At 51.2% G+C, this 16736-nt stretch overlaps 5 protein-coding genes across 5 annotated transcripts; 2 read left to right on the top strand and 3 right to left on the bottom strand.

Moving 5' to 3' along the window:
• Nucleotides 1-650: 650 nt before the first annotated feature.
• Nucleotides 651-3550, bottom strand: BO85DRAFT_489379 (putative beta-N-acetylglucosaminidase; the record flags this gene model as incomplete). The annotated part of the gene is made up of 3 exons (XM_025663599.1): nt 651-764; nt 829-3341; nt 3454-3550. The coding sequence occupies 3 exons, from the start codon at nt 3548-3550 to the stop codon at nt 651-653; spliced, it is 2724 nt and encodes a 907-aa protein (XP_025514521.1).
• Nucleotides 3551-5798: 2248 nt separating this feature from the next.
• BO85DRAFT_54578 (putative glucosamine-6-phosphate deaminase) lies at nt 5799-7659 on the top strand. The gene is made up of 4 exons (XM_025665473.1): nt 5799-6177; nt 6242-6303; nt 6410-6558; nt 6613-7659. Coding segments are annotated over exons 1-4 (1068 nt in total). The 5' UTR covers nt 5799-6175; the 3' UTR covers nt 7468-7659.
• Nucleotides 7660-7930: 271 nt separating this feature from the next.
• On the bottom strand, nt 7931-9780 carry BO85DRAFT_478936 (betaine-aldehyde dehydrogenase). The gene is made up of 2 exons (XM_025662922.1): nt 9136-9780; nt 7931-9046 (listed from the first exon to the last, which is right to left on the bottom strand). Exons 1-2 carry the CDS (start codon nt 9615-9617, stop codon nt 8032-8034), a joined length of 1497 nt encoding a protein of 498 aa, XP_025514519.1. The 5' UTR covers nt 9618-9780; the 3' UTR covers nt 7931-8031.
• A 1105-nt stretch (nt 9781-10885) lies between these two features.
• On the top strand, nt 10886-13404 carry BO85DRAFT_521273 (GMC family oxidoreductase). Its single transcript, XM_025665189.1, has 2 exons — nt 10886-11483; nt 11567-13404. Exons 1-2 carry the CDS (start codon nt 11237-11239, stop codon nt 12946-12948), a joined length of 1629 nt encoding a protein of 542 aa, XP_025514518.1. The 5' UTR covers nt 10886-11236; the 3' UTR covers nt 12949-13404.
• A 46-nt stretch (nt 13405-13450) lies between these two features.
• BO85DRAFT_450625 (N-acetylglucosamine-6-phosphate deacetylase) lies at nt 13451-15328 on the bottom strand. Its single transcript, XM_025660421.1, has 2 exons — nt 14753-15328; nt 13451-14670 (listed from the first exon to the last, which is right to left on the bottom strand). Exons 1-2 carry the CDS (start codon nt 15125-15127, stop codon nt 13771-13773), a joined length of 1275 nt encoding a protein of 424 aa, XP_025514517.1. The 5' UTR covers nt 15128-15328; the 3' UTR covers nt 13451-13770.
• Nucleotides 15329-16736: the final 1408 nt, after the last annotated feature.

Below are 16736 nucleotides of genomic sequence, written 5' to 3'. Positions count from 1 at the left end.
CTTGCTCAATCAATCTTACAGACTAACAGTTACAGATACTAATAATTCTCGTTGCGTGGATTCTAAACCGCCTCCCTTGACAGTCTAGATCTCGAAAGAGGGGCTGTAGCAACCGCATTCGGGACATGGTGCGTTTGAACGTTTTCAATATCCATCAGCCAACGCTTCGCAAACATCCTCCGGCCCAGCAGCGCTCCACTCCGAATTTAATTTCCGCACCGGCGCTATCGCGTGAATCATCTAAGCGGCGATCGGCATTTTCGCGCAAAGTATGTCTCCTCTGTACCTGCTTGTGACTGCGGCCAATGCGTTCATCCCAAGTACATATTGCCCTCCAATGTCAGTCATCGCTTACACCTACGTGGTCAGTCCTGGAGTCACATTCGGCTGATCGGCTCGATGGAACCAGCTAAGAAGGTATCTTAGAACAGATATGAAGAGGAAAGGCGTGGAACTCCCCCAACAACAGAAGAGCTCGCGAAACAGGGCAAGAGAACACATGTCACAAAGAAAAAAGATGCAATATATGGTGGATATCGTATGTACGATGCCGAGAAGCCTCCAGAAATCATACATATGGCAGCAGGCAACCAAGCAAATGAGTATCGAGACTAAGTGAGAATTCGGTAGGTTCACAAGAGGAAAGGCGGTCAAGATCCAGACACCATGGTCCATGTCGCTGCATCGCAATTGACCTCTTCGAAGCTGTGCAGAGTGCTAAAACCCAGTCCTGACAGGCAGTCAAAATTACCATCGATATCAACCTAGAATCAGCATGTTAATACGATGGATCTTGTTGAACACCAACCAAACGGTATAGTAACTCACACTGTCCATGATCACCGCCTCGGCGCCTTGTTTGCGAATCTGCTTGATGCCTAGCAAGACCAGCCCCTGCATGACTGTGGCGTACTCGCCAACTGAAGGAGAAATGACTGGAGATGAGATACCCCCTGCCGGGACTTGGGTAGACTTCAACGCGGGCATATGTTCCGCCAAGGTCGCCCGTCCGGTATATATGACTACGCTTCCCAGGATAGCCCCATCGCCAGGCCGTGTAGCCCGAATGATGCCACAATGTGGAGCCCCTCCTAGAGCTACCCTGTAGATGTCTATCACACCTTGCCTGGAGTTCGTCTTGATATGGTCAAGGATGGAATCCGCGTAATCCCAGCCATGGACGAGGTCATAGGTCACGTCTGCATTTTGGAGGCCAAAGACTAGCCCGTCGGGTGGCGTCCAAGTGATCAGGTTGCGGAGCACCACGCTGCAAACGGGCCGCGAGAGCGCCGTGTTCCAGCCCAGGTTTGCAAACCATTGCCGCAGCCTTTTACGCTCTACTGGGTTCGCCGATGGGATGCCAAGGTAAATCCCTGGAAGTCGTGATCCGAGCTGGAACCTTTTCACGCCTTTTCGCTGGAGAAGTGTTCGAATGGCGCGGCTGTGGAGTGAATTTCCTATCGACAACTTTCGTCGCGCAGGATGGACGATCAAAGATCCAATAACACCAGTCCCCGTGGAGCGAAAGAAGTACGTAGAACAAAAGCCGTACAATGCTTGGGTGCTGCTGTTCCGAACGACGAAATGCGCTTCGTCAATCTCCTCCCGCCGAAGCAGGAAGCTGCTCGACGTTACTCCCAATAATTCGGAACGTTGTCCCTGGGCACAATCTCCTCTGACCGCATCCAAAAGAGAATCTAAAGAGCGCGCATCTCTCTCCTCATTCCAAGTTTCTACCAGCCAGTGTTGTCTTGCTTGGTGCAGCTTCTGACTGCGGCTTATAGAACCAGGCAATGAGCCAACGGGGTTCAACTCCCCATAGAGTACTTTGACCAGGGCCTCCAACGCGGTTTCCGTGAAATCGTAAGTGCAAATATAGGTTCCAATAGATGGATCCATGGCGAAGTCGTATGGAGAACTGGCAGCGACAACAATGAGAGGCTTCTCGCGAGCTTCGCCAGATGGGGTAAATTGTGATCTACAGATCATGGAGACGTGTTTAGTAAATCCATGCTGGTATAAATTTCTGTTAGCGTCTGCAGTGACAACGATCACTGCATTGGCCCGGTCAATGAGATTTTCATGGATCGGACGCACGCCGTTAGCCGTGTAGGATGTGTGCAAGACACGGCCGCTCCTTTGCCGCGAAAGGGACCGTCCAAGCTCCTTGAAGACGCTTTCGCCGCTTAGCACGGAAGCCGTCCGGTCCCATGATATAGGATCGAGCGACATATTTGGGTGCTCACTCACGGAGCGGGATACGGCTGAAGCAGGCAGCGGCTTCACTAATGGCGTGAGCAAAAGCAGCTCTTCGTTTGAATCCAAAATGTTGGAAAGGGGAAGGAGGTTCTTTTTATCCCGCACAACTGAGATAGAGCTATTGTATGCCCTGGTGGAGAGGCTTGTATGAGACGGTTGCATCTGCGTAAGCGAAGGGATGCCGGGAGGATTGAGGGCCCGCTCCCAGGAGGTGCATTTGGCTTTTAGGTTGAGAACCCTGCGTAAAGATTGCTCTATGCGTGCCCGCCCGATAATACCGTTCTCCACGCCGAGTTTTAGGCCATTGATAGCCTCTTGCTGCACCTGGAACGACCTGCAGAGGAGTATAATATCACAGCCTGCATTCTTGGCCATCACCGTTCCTCCGCCAACACCAATGTTGTGGGTGAGGGCCTCCATTTCCAGACACTCCGAAACGACAACGCCTTCGAATTTTAAGTCCTTCCGTAGCAGATCATCGACGACTTGCTCACTCAGACAGGCATGCATAACGTTGACTCCGGCGGAGGACATTGAAACGCCCCCAACCATCATGGAGTCCAGCCCCTGGACAATGGCATTGCGGAAAGGCACCAAAGCGGTGAGGCTGAGCTGTTCCAGGGACTCCGTGATGATTGGGACATCAGTCTGAGACCCGAGAAATTCCAAGTTACCATATGACGGAAAATGCTTGCCACAGGTGACCAAACCTGCTTTCTGGTAGCCCTTCATGAACTCCACACCGTACTGCGACACCTCTTGCGGATCGTCACCGGTGGTGCGGACGCCTAGAGGCTGGGTCCGTACGTTTGTGAGTACGTCTAGAACTGGGCCGAGGATCCAGTTGACCCCGACAGCCTTAAGCTCCTGTGCAGTGGCCGTTGCGACTTCGTGGGCCAAAGTTTTCGAACCTGTAGCGGCGATCCCCATGGCGCTAGGATACTGTCGGATGTATATCTCGTCATACAGACTGTTCACGCCTCCGTTCTCTTGATCGAGAGCGATGAGTAGTGGCACCGGATGGCCAGCATCCCGGGCAATTGTCTGGAGTTCCAGGACCAGTCGCGTTGCATCCTCGGCAGCTAGACGTGAATCAGCATCCGAGTTATGAAAAAAGGTAAGAGACACGACTGCAAGGCATCTACTATCCATCGGGGAAAGATAAGTGATGAAAAGGGTGAGGTGCGAAGATACATTTTAGATTCTTGGCAGTGAGTAGGACCGAGCCCAGATGGTAGTCTTTGATCAATGAGCGGATCTGAGGGCTAACAGACGTTCCGTCGAAGCCCATCATAAATAGCTGGCCCATCTGCCTGCCGAGGGACGATGTGACAGCCTAACCGTCAGCCATGATCAATGGAAAAGAAATGCAACGATGAGACGGAAGGTTGTTGGGTTGGGGGGGGGGTTCCGAAGGGATCAAAGTTGAGAGGGAGGCGGTATAAGGAGAAAGATTAGATTATGGATGGGATGCATGGCAGGAATGAGCCGACGAAACAGACGAGTACAGAAGATATGTGCAACAGATGGTTAAGCAAGTAATGGTAACTTGGGGGGTGTATCAGATGGATCAATGACAGAAGAGACAGAAAGGGATCGAATAATAGAAATTAGATCGAAAAAGGGAATGCCAAGGCTAGTACACTCCTACCTGTCTAGATCCTCCCAGCCAGGCGGCAACATGTCCTCTCTGGGGGCCATGAGAGCCCGGCGTGGGAAGGAATGTTGCGGGTGCAATGGCAGAGAAAGGCAGGCAATCTTGTTTCGGAATGATGGATGGGGTAAGGTGGTAGCAGCAGTAGCAGCAGCAAAAGTAATAGAGTAGTAATAGTAGTATGGACAGTAGTATGATAGTAGTAGGACTGATAAGGGAAAAAAAAGGCACTGTAGGTATGGAACGGAAACGCAACCACTTGAATCGGACGGAATCGAGGGAGTCCCAGTCAATAAGGTAGTCGGTTGCAAACGTCAAAGAATTGTGGGCGGACAGGACAGGCGCGCCGGCGCCGGCAGTTGATACCAAGCTACCCTCTTGCTTTAGCTCGCAAGCTTCATGGATCAGATAAAGCCCGGGCGGATCGGAGAGGGAATCAGATGATGAGTGGCCAGTTGAGCCAGCCTCCGTCCAGTCCAATTTCACAGGATGGATGGGAGGTCCTGACTAACAGGCTAGTACTTACTTACTACCTGTCAGTCAGTCAGTCTGTCTGACTGAACTGACAACGGGTGTGAAGGAAGCCAACAACTCCAAGGGAATGGAGGTTAAGTTTCTAGAAGTCAGGGTATATGGCCTTGTAGACCGAGCTTTAAAGCCTAAAAGAGGTCTTTTGGGGGGAGATAGATCATAGATGGATGATGCCCATCCTGTTCTTGTCCATCTAGTAGTAGTAGATAGAATGATAGTCGAATCAACATGGATGGCATCCTTCCTCCCTGCACCGGTCTTCGGTATTGGCACATCCAGCCCCCCATGTGCTGGAAGAATAATGTTCCGCTGGATAATCTTGTGTAAAGCGCTCACGTGGTGTACCAGAGATACATTAACATTACGATACCGAAACAGTGACAGATGAAAATTATTTCCAGTCTGATACATACCGTACGTAGTCTCTCGGACGGGTATTTTTGTACCATACCTTACCAACTGGTCACAGCGTAGGGAACCTGGAGGGTTGCATGGGTCTGTGACACACAGGGCTTGTTTCCCCGGTTTGCCGCGATGGCCGAATGCAACGGCAACGCCCGCCAACAGTCTTTGAACCAATTGAATGGAACGGAAGCACTGGGACGCTGCCCCGTCAGGTTAGGCGCCCCCTCTCTTCAACTCTTTATCAGTGTTATCATCCAACATGATAGTAACTAGTAGTCACTAGTAGATATGCCACACCACGGTCACCTGCCTCGGGGATGTCCTCCTTGGCAAGCTTCTTTGAGCATCTACTCAAGCCGATTCGCCCCATGCCACCCCCTTCTGCAACATCACGTTGCTGCTGCTGATGATACCATTCGGTGACAATCGCCTTTCTCATTTCATTTTTTTTTTTACCTCCCTGTCTCTCGGCTAACCCATTCGGGTTCTTTTGCAGCTGCCTTGATGCTAATGCAGTACTCTGATTGGCAGCCTCATAGGAGTCATAGTAAGTAAGTACTACTAATGACATATCGATAAAATGAGATAAAATGATGAAATTACCAGTACTGGAAAGTGCTGCGTCATCGGACAGCTACTTGCCTACCAACCTGATACCTGGGAATATACACTGGGTGAACAATTTTCGGCCCACGCAATTTCATGAGTAAAGACAAACCCTTTCCCTCACTCCAAACGTACTCTTTGGGTGTATCATAGCGGCGAGGTCGTCGTCATCACCTACCTTTATGGTGATCTCGGCGTTGACTCAATGTAGATCTCACTTTGAAAGTCTACTATTACTACTAGTAGGAGTAGTACCCGACTATGACACGGTCTGAGGGAAGGTCCAGCAAGTCCATGTATCATTCTGTCACACTCCACATGGTCGATCGATCCAGACCTACCGGATAGAATGGGAACTTGTACTGTAACAGAGCCATGGTTGGGATGGAGTTGCCGGTCTAACAATCATTATTAACCTCCCAACGGTACCCTGCCTCATTCTTCTTCTTCTTCTTTTCCTCTTTGCATCTCTCAGAAAATATCCAATCCCCTCCAACCACTTCTCTACCACCTCTCCCCTTCAGTCCTCCTTCTCCTTGTTCTCATCTTCTTACCTTTGACCTTCTTCATCCTCATTCATATTTTCTCATCACACATCTATTACTCATTTTACATTTCATTTCTTTGTCCTCGCTTTTGTGACACCCCTCATTGTTATCGCCCCTCCATCCTTATCAGTGACGTAGTAGTATTCCCGTCCTCCTTCGGATTTCTTCCATCATGTATGACATCCGTCCCTGATAAGCGGCTTTTCTACATTGATTCAAAACTAATGTCCTTCTTTAGGAGAGTAATTATTAGGGAGACTAGCCTTGAAGCTTCAGAATACATTGCAGATTACATCATCAGTATGTCGTCCAGAGACCCATCGTGTTTTCATCGTATTCTTCATACTTCTACAGAACATTTAATTTCTCTGCTATATCCGCCCACTTGCTAATAGTGTTGTTCTAGGTCGCATAAAGTCATTCAAGCCCAGTGAAGACCGCCCCTTTGTGCTGGGGCTCCCGACTGGTAGTAGCCCTGAGATAATCTATAAGACTCTGGTGCGCCGGCACAGGGACGGTGATATCTCGTTCAAAAATGTCGTAACTTTCAATATGGTAAGACTTCGGAGCCCTTATTCGAGCAGGGTTTAATTTGCTAAACCAAACTAGGACGAATATGTTGGACTGCCTCGTGACCATCCGGAGTCCTACCACAGCTTTATGTACAAACACTTCTTCTCCCACGTGGATATTCCGCCCCAGAACATCAATATCCTCGACGGCAACGCACCCGATCTCGCGGCTGAGTGTTCGTCCTTTGAGGCGCGAATTGCTCGCTATGGCGGTATTGAGCTCTTCCTGGGTGGTGTGGGTCCAGACGGGCATATCGCTTTCAACGAACCAGGCTCCTCTTTGAGCAGTCGTACTCGTGTCAAAACTCTGGCATATGACACAATCTTGGCTAACTCGCGGTTCTTTGGCAATGACTTGGATTTGGTGCCGCGGAGGTCACTTACCGTGGGTATTCAGACTATCATGGATGCTCGCGAAGTTGTCATCGTGGCTACCGGTGCTCACAAGGCTCTTGCTGTGGAGAAAGGCCTGGAAGGCGGCATCAACCATATGTGGACACTCTCAGCGCTGCAGCTACACCCATATGCGCTGATTGTCTGCGACCGAGATGCAACTCTGGAGCTGAAGGTTAAGACTGTCCGCTATTTTGAATCAATCGAACAATCCGGGACGGATGCACGTACTCAGGGTCCGCCTCTTGTCTACAGACCCAGGACATACGTTCCTGCCCCAGTGGGTGTCGGAAAACTCCAACCGTCGCACATCCCTCCTCAGAAAGCACCCAAGGACCTCCGAATCAACACAGAACTCAACGCATCGGTAGAGGATGAGGAACTCACACCGGACAGCATGTCTTCACGTATGGTTGACTCGGCGATTGGAGGGCTAGATTCGACTCTGAAGGGAGACATGTTCTTTGATCACATGGGATCACGGGTTGCATCGCATTGAAGGGGGGGAAAGGTCGTGAGAGATTCTACTCCGAGGGCAGTATTCGACCGACTTCGGAATGTTGGTAGATGGTGGCCAGGGGTGGATAAGATTGAATCGTAGATTGCGCGAGAGTCATTTGCTTGGGACTCATTTTGTTTATTCTTTCGGTTGGCATCCATTTCGCGAAATCGATAGCTAGACGTGCTGTCTCTTTGCGGTCATGCATTGGGAAATTCTTGTTTGTGCCCGGAAAGATACTAGATGGATTTACATGGCGTTTCAATTGCTGAACGAACATAGATTGGCCGAGACTGTACAAAAAAGACGAATGAATGACATGTTATATATACATCGGTATGTTGTCTGATCGTTAGGGGTATCGTCCCGTTACAATGTGGGGGTTACGAAACGATACTAGTCAGTAAGTGATACTGGTACTACTAGTATGCGGATACAACCAGCACACTGACTATTCGCATAGTAACATTCCCAGCTCTGTTCGATAGATATATGTACTTCTTATTCATCTTTTCCTATAGACATCCAGACATATATATAGACGGGTCATTAAACATACTTCATTTACAGTTTAGCAAAGACGGTGGCGACGGAGCCGTTCATGTCCACCAGGGTGCTCTTGTTCCTCACCCAGGCCTCGATGCCGCGACGACCGTTTTCAACACCCACACCGCTGTTCTTCCAGCCTCCGACAGCCATCTCGGCCGGACTCTCGCCCCAGCTGTTGATCCAGGTGATACCAGCCTGCAGTTGATCGATGACACGGTGGGCCAGGTTAAGGTCCTTGGTGAAGACACCCGCAGCCAGGCCCAGCTCGGTGGTGTTTGCACGCTTCACCGCCTCCTCGACAGTCTCGTAGGAGAGAATAGACATGACAGGACCAAAAATCTCCTCCTTGACGATGCGCATGTCATCCGTGCAGTCAGTAAAGACAGTGGGTCGGACCCAGTATCCGCTCTCCAAGTCCTTGGGGACTTGCGGCTTGCCCAACCCACCATACAGAAGGGTGGCCTTGTCCGTCTCGATTCCGTGACGGATGTAGGAGGCCACCTTCTCCATGTGGACGCCTGAGCTCAGGGGCCCCATGTTGGTGGCCTCATCAAACAGAGGTCCGGGGCGGATGTACTGCATCTTCTCCAGGAGGCGCTTTTCGAAAGCAGCCTTCATGCTCGAGGGAACAAAAACGCGAGTGCCGTTGGTACAGACCTGGCCAGTGCTATAAAAGTTGGCCATCATCGCACCATCCACGGCATTATCCAATTCGGCGTCAGGAAGAACAATGAGGGGGCTCTTGCCTCCAAGCTCCATGGTCACGTATTTCATGTTGCCGGCAGCAGAACCAGCGACTTTCATTCCGGTGGACACCTGGCCTGTGAAAGAAACCTTGGCAATCGTGGGGTGAGCAGTCAGGTAGGCGCCCACGTCGCCTGCACCATACACAACGTTGAAGACACCTGCGGGAAGACCAGCTTCCGTGTAGATCTGGGCCAACGTCTGAGCGTGGAGCGGGGTGAATTCACTCGGTTTGTAGACCATAGTGTTTCCAGCAGCCAAGCATGGAGCGGATTTCCACAGCGCACTGTATATGGTTTGTCAGAATCCCATTGAACACTCGAAAGCCTGATTGGAAAAGGGTCCTATCAAGATTCAGAAGGAAGTTGTTCTTACATTTGGATAGGGTAATTCCATGCGCCGATACCCGCGCAGACACCCAATGGGGCCTTCTTCGTGTATACCCAAGCATCTTCCCTCAACTGGGTGGTCTCGCCATTCAGACCACCGCCACCAACCAGGTTCGCATAGTACTCCAGGACATCGGCACCAGTGACCACATCCACGGTACTCGTCTCCGTGTAAGCCTTTCCGGAATCGAGAGTTTCAACACGAGCAATCTCATCATTGCGCTCACGCAGAAGGGCAGCGGCTTTCTGGAGGATGCGGGCACGAGCGATAGCAGGAGTTTGAGACCAGGAAGGGAATGCCCGGTCGGCAGCGGCGATGGCCGAGTCTACATCGGCATGAGCGGCGACTTGAATATCGGCCAGTGGGGTAGCGTTGGAAGGGTTGATGGTTTGGAAAGTCTTGCCGGAAGTGGCGGGCTGGACCTTGCCATCATAGTAGAGTTGGCGTGTAGGGAACGGGAGGGACATGGTTGGAAGGGTGAGCGAGAGATGATAGAGAGGGGAGGAGGAAAGAGAGTCGATGAAGTGGACTGTAGAACCACTGAATGGAAAAGCACGGGGAGTCAAAAAGGTTCAGAGGGGATAGAGATAGATATGATAAAAGTGAGGGGAGGGGGGAAAAAAAAGAGATGTTTTCAAAAAGTATTAGAAAGTAAGAGAAGCATTAATGTACAGATCAGGTACCTCGGCGAAGCGCCTAAGCCGAAAACAGTACTTCGTGACTACACCGCCAACCCGATGATTTGCTGGAATGTCCGATGATGTAATCCGGCAGGCGGCGATCCTTTTTCTTTTCTTTTTCCATTTTACTTTTATTTATCATTATTTTCCCACCTCGGCTTTATCTTCTTGATTTTACTTGGTCGATTTGGGGAGATAAATACTACTTAGTCCAAACTACAGAAGTCTGGCAAATCTATTGGATTGATAAGAGGACCTCTTCCATAGTAGGTCGCCGGGATGGGTTTCTGTTGTATGAAACTCCAGGTAGGAGATCTATTAGATACTTACTGGCAGGTGATATAAGTTGAGTACTCAGTAAGCTATGGCTCAATGCGGTATCTGTATACAGGCCCAGCCTGTTTCTCTCCCTTTCCCTCTCCCTCTCTCCCTATCACTTCTTTCCTCCCCTCAACTTGTTCCAACTTTCGCACCAAAGCAGGCAATCCGTTCCCGGGATTCGCCTCGGCCCTGCATCTCCGATGGAAATAACCGTTGGTTAGCGCCCAACTAGTAGGCGGGATCGTGGCGTGTCCTAGTGTTTGGATCTCGTGTGGAGTGCCCGCCCGGTTACCATCCACGACGGGCAGACTTCGGAACTTCACCGTGGCGACTTGCTGTTCCGCTGATTCTGCGGTCCAACCTCTTATTCCCCCATACCCAGATGTATACTACTCTATACTAAGACGTAGTACGAGACCGGGTCATCTGATGAACACCTGGCTAAATCTTGGGGAAGATTGAGTAACAATCCGGGGGATTAGTAGATCACGTAACAGTTTTGGCATGCCAAAGCGCTTACGCATCCCGAAACTGACCAAAGATAAAAACTTTTGGTTAAGAACTTTGTTCCGCCTTTGCCGTAAGTCTTGGCTTTGACTAATAGACCCACCAAATCTCTGGTCCACCACTCAGAAGCCAAGATTGATTGAGAAAAAGATGCGGTGGAGTAAAAGGTGTGGGTCCTGTTTCTCTCCGGAATGGGTTTAGAAGACGACCCACCCGGCAGAAAAGGGAAAGAATGGTGAGAAAATCGAGTGAGAAAGGAACAAGACGAGGCCAAACAGCATAAGGAATACAGAAAGATAGGGAAGAGAATGGATGAATGGATGGATTGGATGGCCTGACGGTTCAGCCTCAGAAACCACCGCATCTCTTGCTTGTCCTGCAAAATTTAAAATCCCCAATTTCATCTTTCCCAACTTCTCTTTCCCTCTTTTTCTCTACTTCTTTTTCCTCTCTCCATCGCTCTTCTTCTCCTCATCCTTATCTCTTATCCTTCTTCCCCTCTTCTCCCATAATCTCCTCTCTTTTTCTGATCTCCCCTGCATAAAAGTAATTTACATCCCTTATCTTCATCTTCCAAAATGGCCACCACCAACGAATTCCCCGCTAGCGATGTCAACAGCTACGACTATGTCATCGTCGGAGGTGGCACAGCTGGCTGTGTCATCGCCAGTCGTCTGGCTGAATACCTGCCCAACAAGCGCATCCTCATCATCGAGGGTGGCCCCAGCGACTTCATGGATGATCGCGTGCTCAAGCTGAAGGAGTGGCTCAACCTGCTTGGCGGCGAGTTGGACTACGACTACCCCACCGTTGAACAGCCCATGGGTATGTTGTGAAAAACCCTCCCCTTGCATCCGAACAACCATCAATCGCAGATCATCCTTCTCATGCCCTATTCTACTTTACAGGTAACAGCCACATCCGTCACTCCCGCGCGAAGGTTCTGGGCGGTTGCTCCAGCCACAACACACTGATCTCTTTCCGTCCCTTCGAATACGACTGCAAGAGATGGGAGCAGGCCGGCTGCACTGGCTGGTCTTTCGAGACCTTCACTCGCGTTCTGGACAACCTGCGCAACACCGTTCAGCCCGTCCACAACCGTCACCGCAACCAGCTGTGCAAGGACTGGGTTCAGGCTTGCTCATCCGCCATGAACATCCCCGTTATCGAAGACTTCAACAAGGAGATCCGCTCCAAGGGTGAACTGACCGAGGGTGTTGGTTTCTTCTCCGTCTCTTACAACCCCGATGACGGTCGTCGCAGCAGCGCCAGTGTCGCTTATATCCACCCCATCCTTCGTGGCGAGGAGAAGCGTCCTAACCTGACTATCCTCACCAATGCCTGGGTTTCCCGCGTCAATGTTGACGGAGACTCCGTGACCGGTGTTGATGTGACCCTGCAGTCGGGCGCCAAGCACACCCTGCGCGCCAAGAAGGAGACCATCCTGTGCGCTGGTGCCGTTGACACCCCCCGCCTGATGATGCTGTCTGGCCTGGGACCTCGCGAGCAGCTGTCTGGCCTGGGAATTCCCGTTGTGAAGGATATCCCCGGTGTGGGTGAGAACCTCCTCGACCATCCCGAGAGTATCATCATCTGGGAGCTCAACCGCCCCGTTCCCCCCAACCAGACCACCATGGACTCTGACGCTGGTATCTTCCTGCGTCGTGAGCTTCCCAACGCCGATGGCTTCGACGGCCGTGCTGCCGACATCATGATGCACTGCTACCAGATCCCCTTCTGCTTGAACACCGAGCGTCTGGGTTACGACACTCCGGTCGATGCCTTCTGCATGACCCCCAACATCCCTCGTCCTCGCTCCCGCGGTCGTATCTACCTGACCTCGGCCGACCCCAGCGTCAAGCCGGCCCTGGACTTCCGTTACTTCACTGACCCCGAGGGCTATGATGCCGCTACCATCGTGGCTGGTCTCAAGGCGGCTCGTGAGGTTGCCAAGCAGTCGCCCTTCAAGGATTGGATCAAGCGTGAGGTTGCCCCCGGCCCCAACGTGCAGACCGACGAGGAGCTCTCCGAGTATGGTCGTCGTGTTGCCCACACCGTCTACCACCCCGCTGGTACTACCAAGATGGGTAACTTGACTCGCGACCCCATGGCCGTCGTCGACCCCAAGCTGAAGGTCCGTGGCCTGAAGAACGTTCGTATCGCCGATGCCGGTGTCTTCCCTGAGATGCCCACTATCAACCCCATGTTGACTGTGTTGGCCATTGGCGAGCGTGCTGCGGAGCTCATCGCCGAAGAGGCCGGATGGAAGCGCGAGCAGCCCCGTCTGTAAGCGCATGGCGATTTCATCCAAACCGAAAAATTAAAAGGAAAATAGAACTAAAGTGCAGGGAGTTGATTATGGAACGGCGCATGCATGACCCAAGCGATTGAGATTTTTTCTTTGCATGTGTAGTCTCCAAGTGAGGGCGTTAGCTTCGATCGACAGATGCATGCATATGCGATGGAGTCGGCTTGCCTTACATGATTTATGATTGATGATTTTAAAGCGAAGAAGAATCACCAGGTCAGGGGAAGGTTCATGGATATACAGTTATCTGTCCTTTGTTTGAAATCCTGGCTTGTCTTTTTGGATGTTTTGGTTGCTGTTGCAGTACCAATATCCTATGTACAGTGTGATCTGGGTTGTCATTCATCCCAAGTCACGATCTGCTTGTATTATATAGCGCTGGCATGTTGCGCAGGAAGCACCAGACATATCGAAATGAATAGAAATAGAGTTTATTTCAAAAAATATGCCTAGTACACCAATGTAGAAACAAAATAGATCTTCATAAAGGAACCGAAGTGGCCTGTATCTATCATTGACATTCTATTTACTATCCATGTGGGAGGTCTACTTTATCCCGGTTGTTGTAATGACCCAAGTACAAAAAGAAAGGTAATGAACAGAGCACACGGGAGCCCACTCCATGCAAGTCTCTAAACCGACGCGAGCCAAGAAGGAACGAGCAGCATAATCCAAACCAAAACTCCCAAGCCTGCTAGAGAGATCGAAATTCGAGCATAACGCATGAATGAGTAACAACCAAACAATTTCTGCAGCGCATAACTCGTTCAGACAGCGTGTGCGCAAGTCAAAAGGCACTGCAACTTATTTGCCGGTATCATAGATCTTGACTCCGCGCTTCCAGACTTGTCTCACAGTCAAGGTGGGGCCCGAGAAGGGGTCCTCCTCATCATCCAGCACAAGCAAGTCCGCATCCGCGCCACTCTCCAGGGACCCCTTGACGCCCTGTAAACCCAGAAGGCGTGCGGGGGTGGCGGAAGCTGCGTTGAGCGCCTCGGCCGTGGAGGCGCCTGACCAGCGACGGAAATTGTTGACGCACTCAATGAGGGTGGCTGAGCTGCCGGCGATTTTGTCCGAGCCTTCGAGGGTCAGCCGGGCGCCGTTCTTGATGATGCGCTCGCCATTGGTCCAGTCGTAGATACCGTCGGGGAGACCGCATAGCTTCATGGCGTCAGTGACGAGGATGAGGCCTTTGGGGTGGGCGTTGTAGGCAATGCGGATTGAGGTGGGATGCAGGTGAATGCCGTCGGCGATGACGCCGTAGAATGGTCGCGGGCATTCATTCTGCCCTAGGAGGCCGAAGATACCGGGGTTCCGGTGGTAGAAGGGGCGCATTGCGTTGAAAAGATGCGTGATCATGGTGGCGCCTTGCTGGGTGGCGGTGAGGGCTTGCTCGTACGTTGCGTCCGAGTGGCCAATGGAGTAGATGATATCCTCTGATGTGAGGGAGGGAATGTTCGGCAGCATGTCTCCAACCTCAGGAGCTGCTGTGATCATGCGCACTGATTTGAATGGGCCGGTGAGGTTGTCTTTGCCATAGCAAGCGATGACATCTTCGAAGCATGTTGCTGCACGAAGAACTTCTGTCTTATGCACGCCATTACGACCAGGGCTGATGAATGGACCTTCGACATGAGCGCCTAGCGACTCCGCGCCATCTTCGGCGCGATGGCTCTTTCCAGATGCCCCTAGCGATGGAAGTACCTGCGTTCAAGAATGAGCCTCTTTTGCCGCTTATTTTCGGTTTACTGGTATTCCGGAGGTGTGGGGGGTAATTGAGACATACCTGCCAGTAGACTTCGGGGGTAGAACTGACTACCGTCGGGAGGTATGAAGTCACTCCCGTCCTGGCAAGACCTTTGTTAACGGCCCGCAGACCTTCATCGTATAGTTCTTTTGAGGCCTGGGGCACGGAGAAGTCGAAGCCCTGAGCACCATTCAACTGTACATCGATAAGGCCGGGAGCCAAGATGCGGCCGCCTAGGTCGATGACCTCATCGGGGGAGAGATGTAATCCATAGAAGGCTTCCTGATCCTTGAGAATCTTCCCAGAGATTGAATCAATCCATACGTCTTGCTCGACGAGGTCAAGTCCCTTGACGATACGGCAGTTGGTGAACTTGGTGATGCGGGGCAGGGAGGTGGATGTTTTGCCAGGCATGTTGGGTATACTTCAAGCCGCGCCGCGCTCACAACCAGACTTTGGGGAGTCAGTCGATGATGTGAGGGGAGGGAGAATAGACTGACGGATGGGACGGATGGATGGGCTGTCCGAACTACTAAGAGGAGATAGGGGATGAGACGGGACGAGGGGAAGAGGAAATTGTTGCGGGGTAGGAGGGAAATTGGTAGGACATTATGAATGAATGAGAAGACGTGGAGGGAATACTACAAAGTACATGGTGACATTGAACCAGGAACTTGGATGGGGCAAAGGCAGGGGCAGGCAACGTGGACAACAAGCTCGATCGCCATGATGATTGTACGGTTGGCCTCGGGAAAAACGGCTTGGGGTAATTGACGTTGCCATTCCCATGGTTTTTGGGGGGGGGCGTGATGGGGCCGGAATGTGACGTCGATGTGTAGAGAGATGAATATGGATCGGACAGGAAGTAGTAAAGGCGTAAGATTAGAGGCGGACGACGAGGTGACATTTTTCCCCGGGATCCGTCCATGGTTGGCAGTAAGGAGTTACTCCGGAGTGGGCTCTTGAGGGAGATAGCCGATGGAGCAAGTGACTATAGACTTGATGAACTAGTCTATTTAGACGAGGAAGCAGTCCAAACGAAGCGAATTGATTTGGGGAGAACTACACAATTTGATAGGCAAAATTACTGGAGTATGTATGTGGTGAGGTCATGTTGCGTAGTTTTGGGCTCCCTATCTCGTCTGTCTCGTCATAATCAATACCGACACGAACAAACCCCCGTATCTTACAGAGTGGCTGGTGAAACCATACAAACCGTACAAACAATACGGCAATACGGCAGAGATACTAAACAACGTCTGAATTGATACATATCCACGTGACTCAGGGCACTTGCCTTTTTCGGACGCTTTGAATAGCAGACCCCAAACAGGAAGGAAAAGTGTTGGTTGCTGTTTGTCTGCATGCATTCATTCATTCCTTCCCATTTTCATTTCCATTCTCGGACCTTTCAAGCTTCTCTTTCTTCTAGTAAACCCTCCTATTTACTCTCTCTCTCTCTCTCTCTCTCTCTTTTCCAATTCCCTAGAATTCTTTCACTTCCACCTCTCTCTTTCTTGCCTATTTCCCTAGCTATCCTTTCACATCCTCCCGCTCCTTGTGGTTAATTTGTTTTTTCTTTTTTTTTTCTTCCTCCTTCTTTTCAGTTTTCACTGTGCTTCTTCTTATCCAATGGGTCACTGGGTTCGGTTACTGGGTCCGGTCCGACTCCACTGGGCGGGGGAGACCCAAGAAAACTCTCATCGGTAGCGAAAGCCACCAGCGCAGGTTTAGCGGAGCGGGAGAGAAAAAGAGGGTCGAAGAGAGGAGGGATTTGGGTTCTTGGATGCTACCTCACGACGACCGTACCAGCAAATAAGCCGAATCGTCTCCCCGCATTCGGCTAAGCTTCGAAGGAGCGATGTCACCGTTGCCTTTGCAGCTCCGCCGGGTGAATCAGGATGGCTCCATGGCCAGATTAACCACCTTGAGGCTGACTCCGCTGACTCTGGGTTTGTTTGGTTGCAGCAACTCGTCTGCTCCATCGGCCTTGCCCGCGCGCTCTCCGTCTCTCTCTTTCGTT

Source organism: Aspergillus piperis (genome assembly GCF_003184755.1).
Source record: "Aspergillus piperis CBS 112811 unplaced genomic scaffold BO85scaffold_12, whole genome shotgun sequence".
NCBI lineage: Eukaryota > Fungi > Ascomycota > Eurotiomycetes > Eurotiales > Aspergillaceae > Aspergillus > Aspergillus piperis.
The sequence above is the reverse complement of the archived record's forward strand: the minus strand, read 5'-3'. Positions and strand labels throughout refer to the sequence as shown.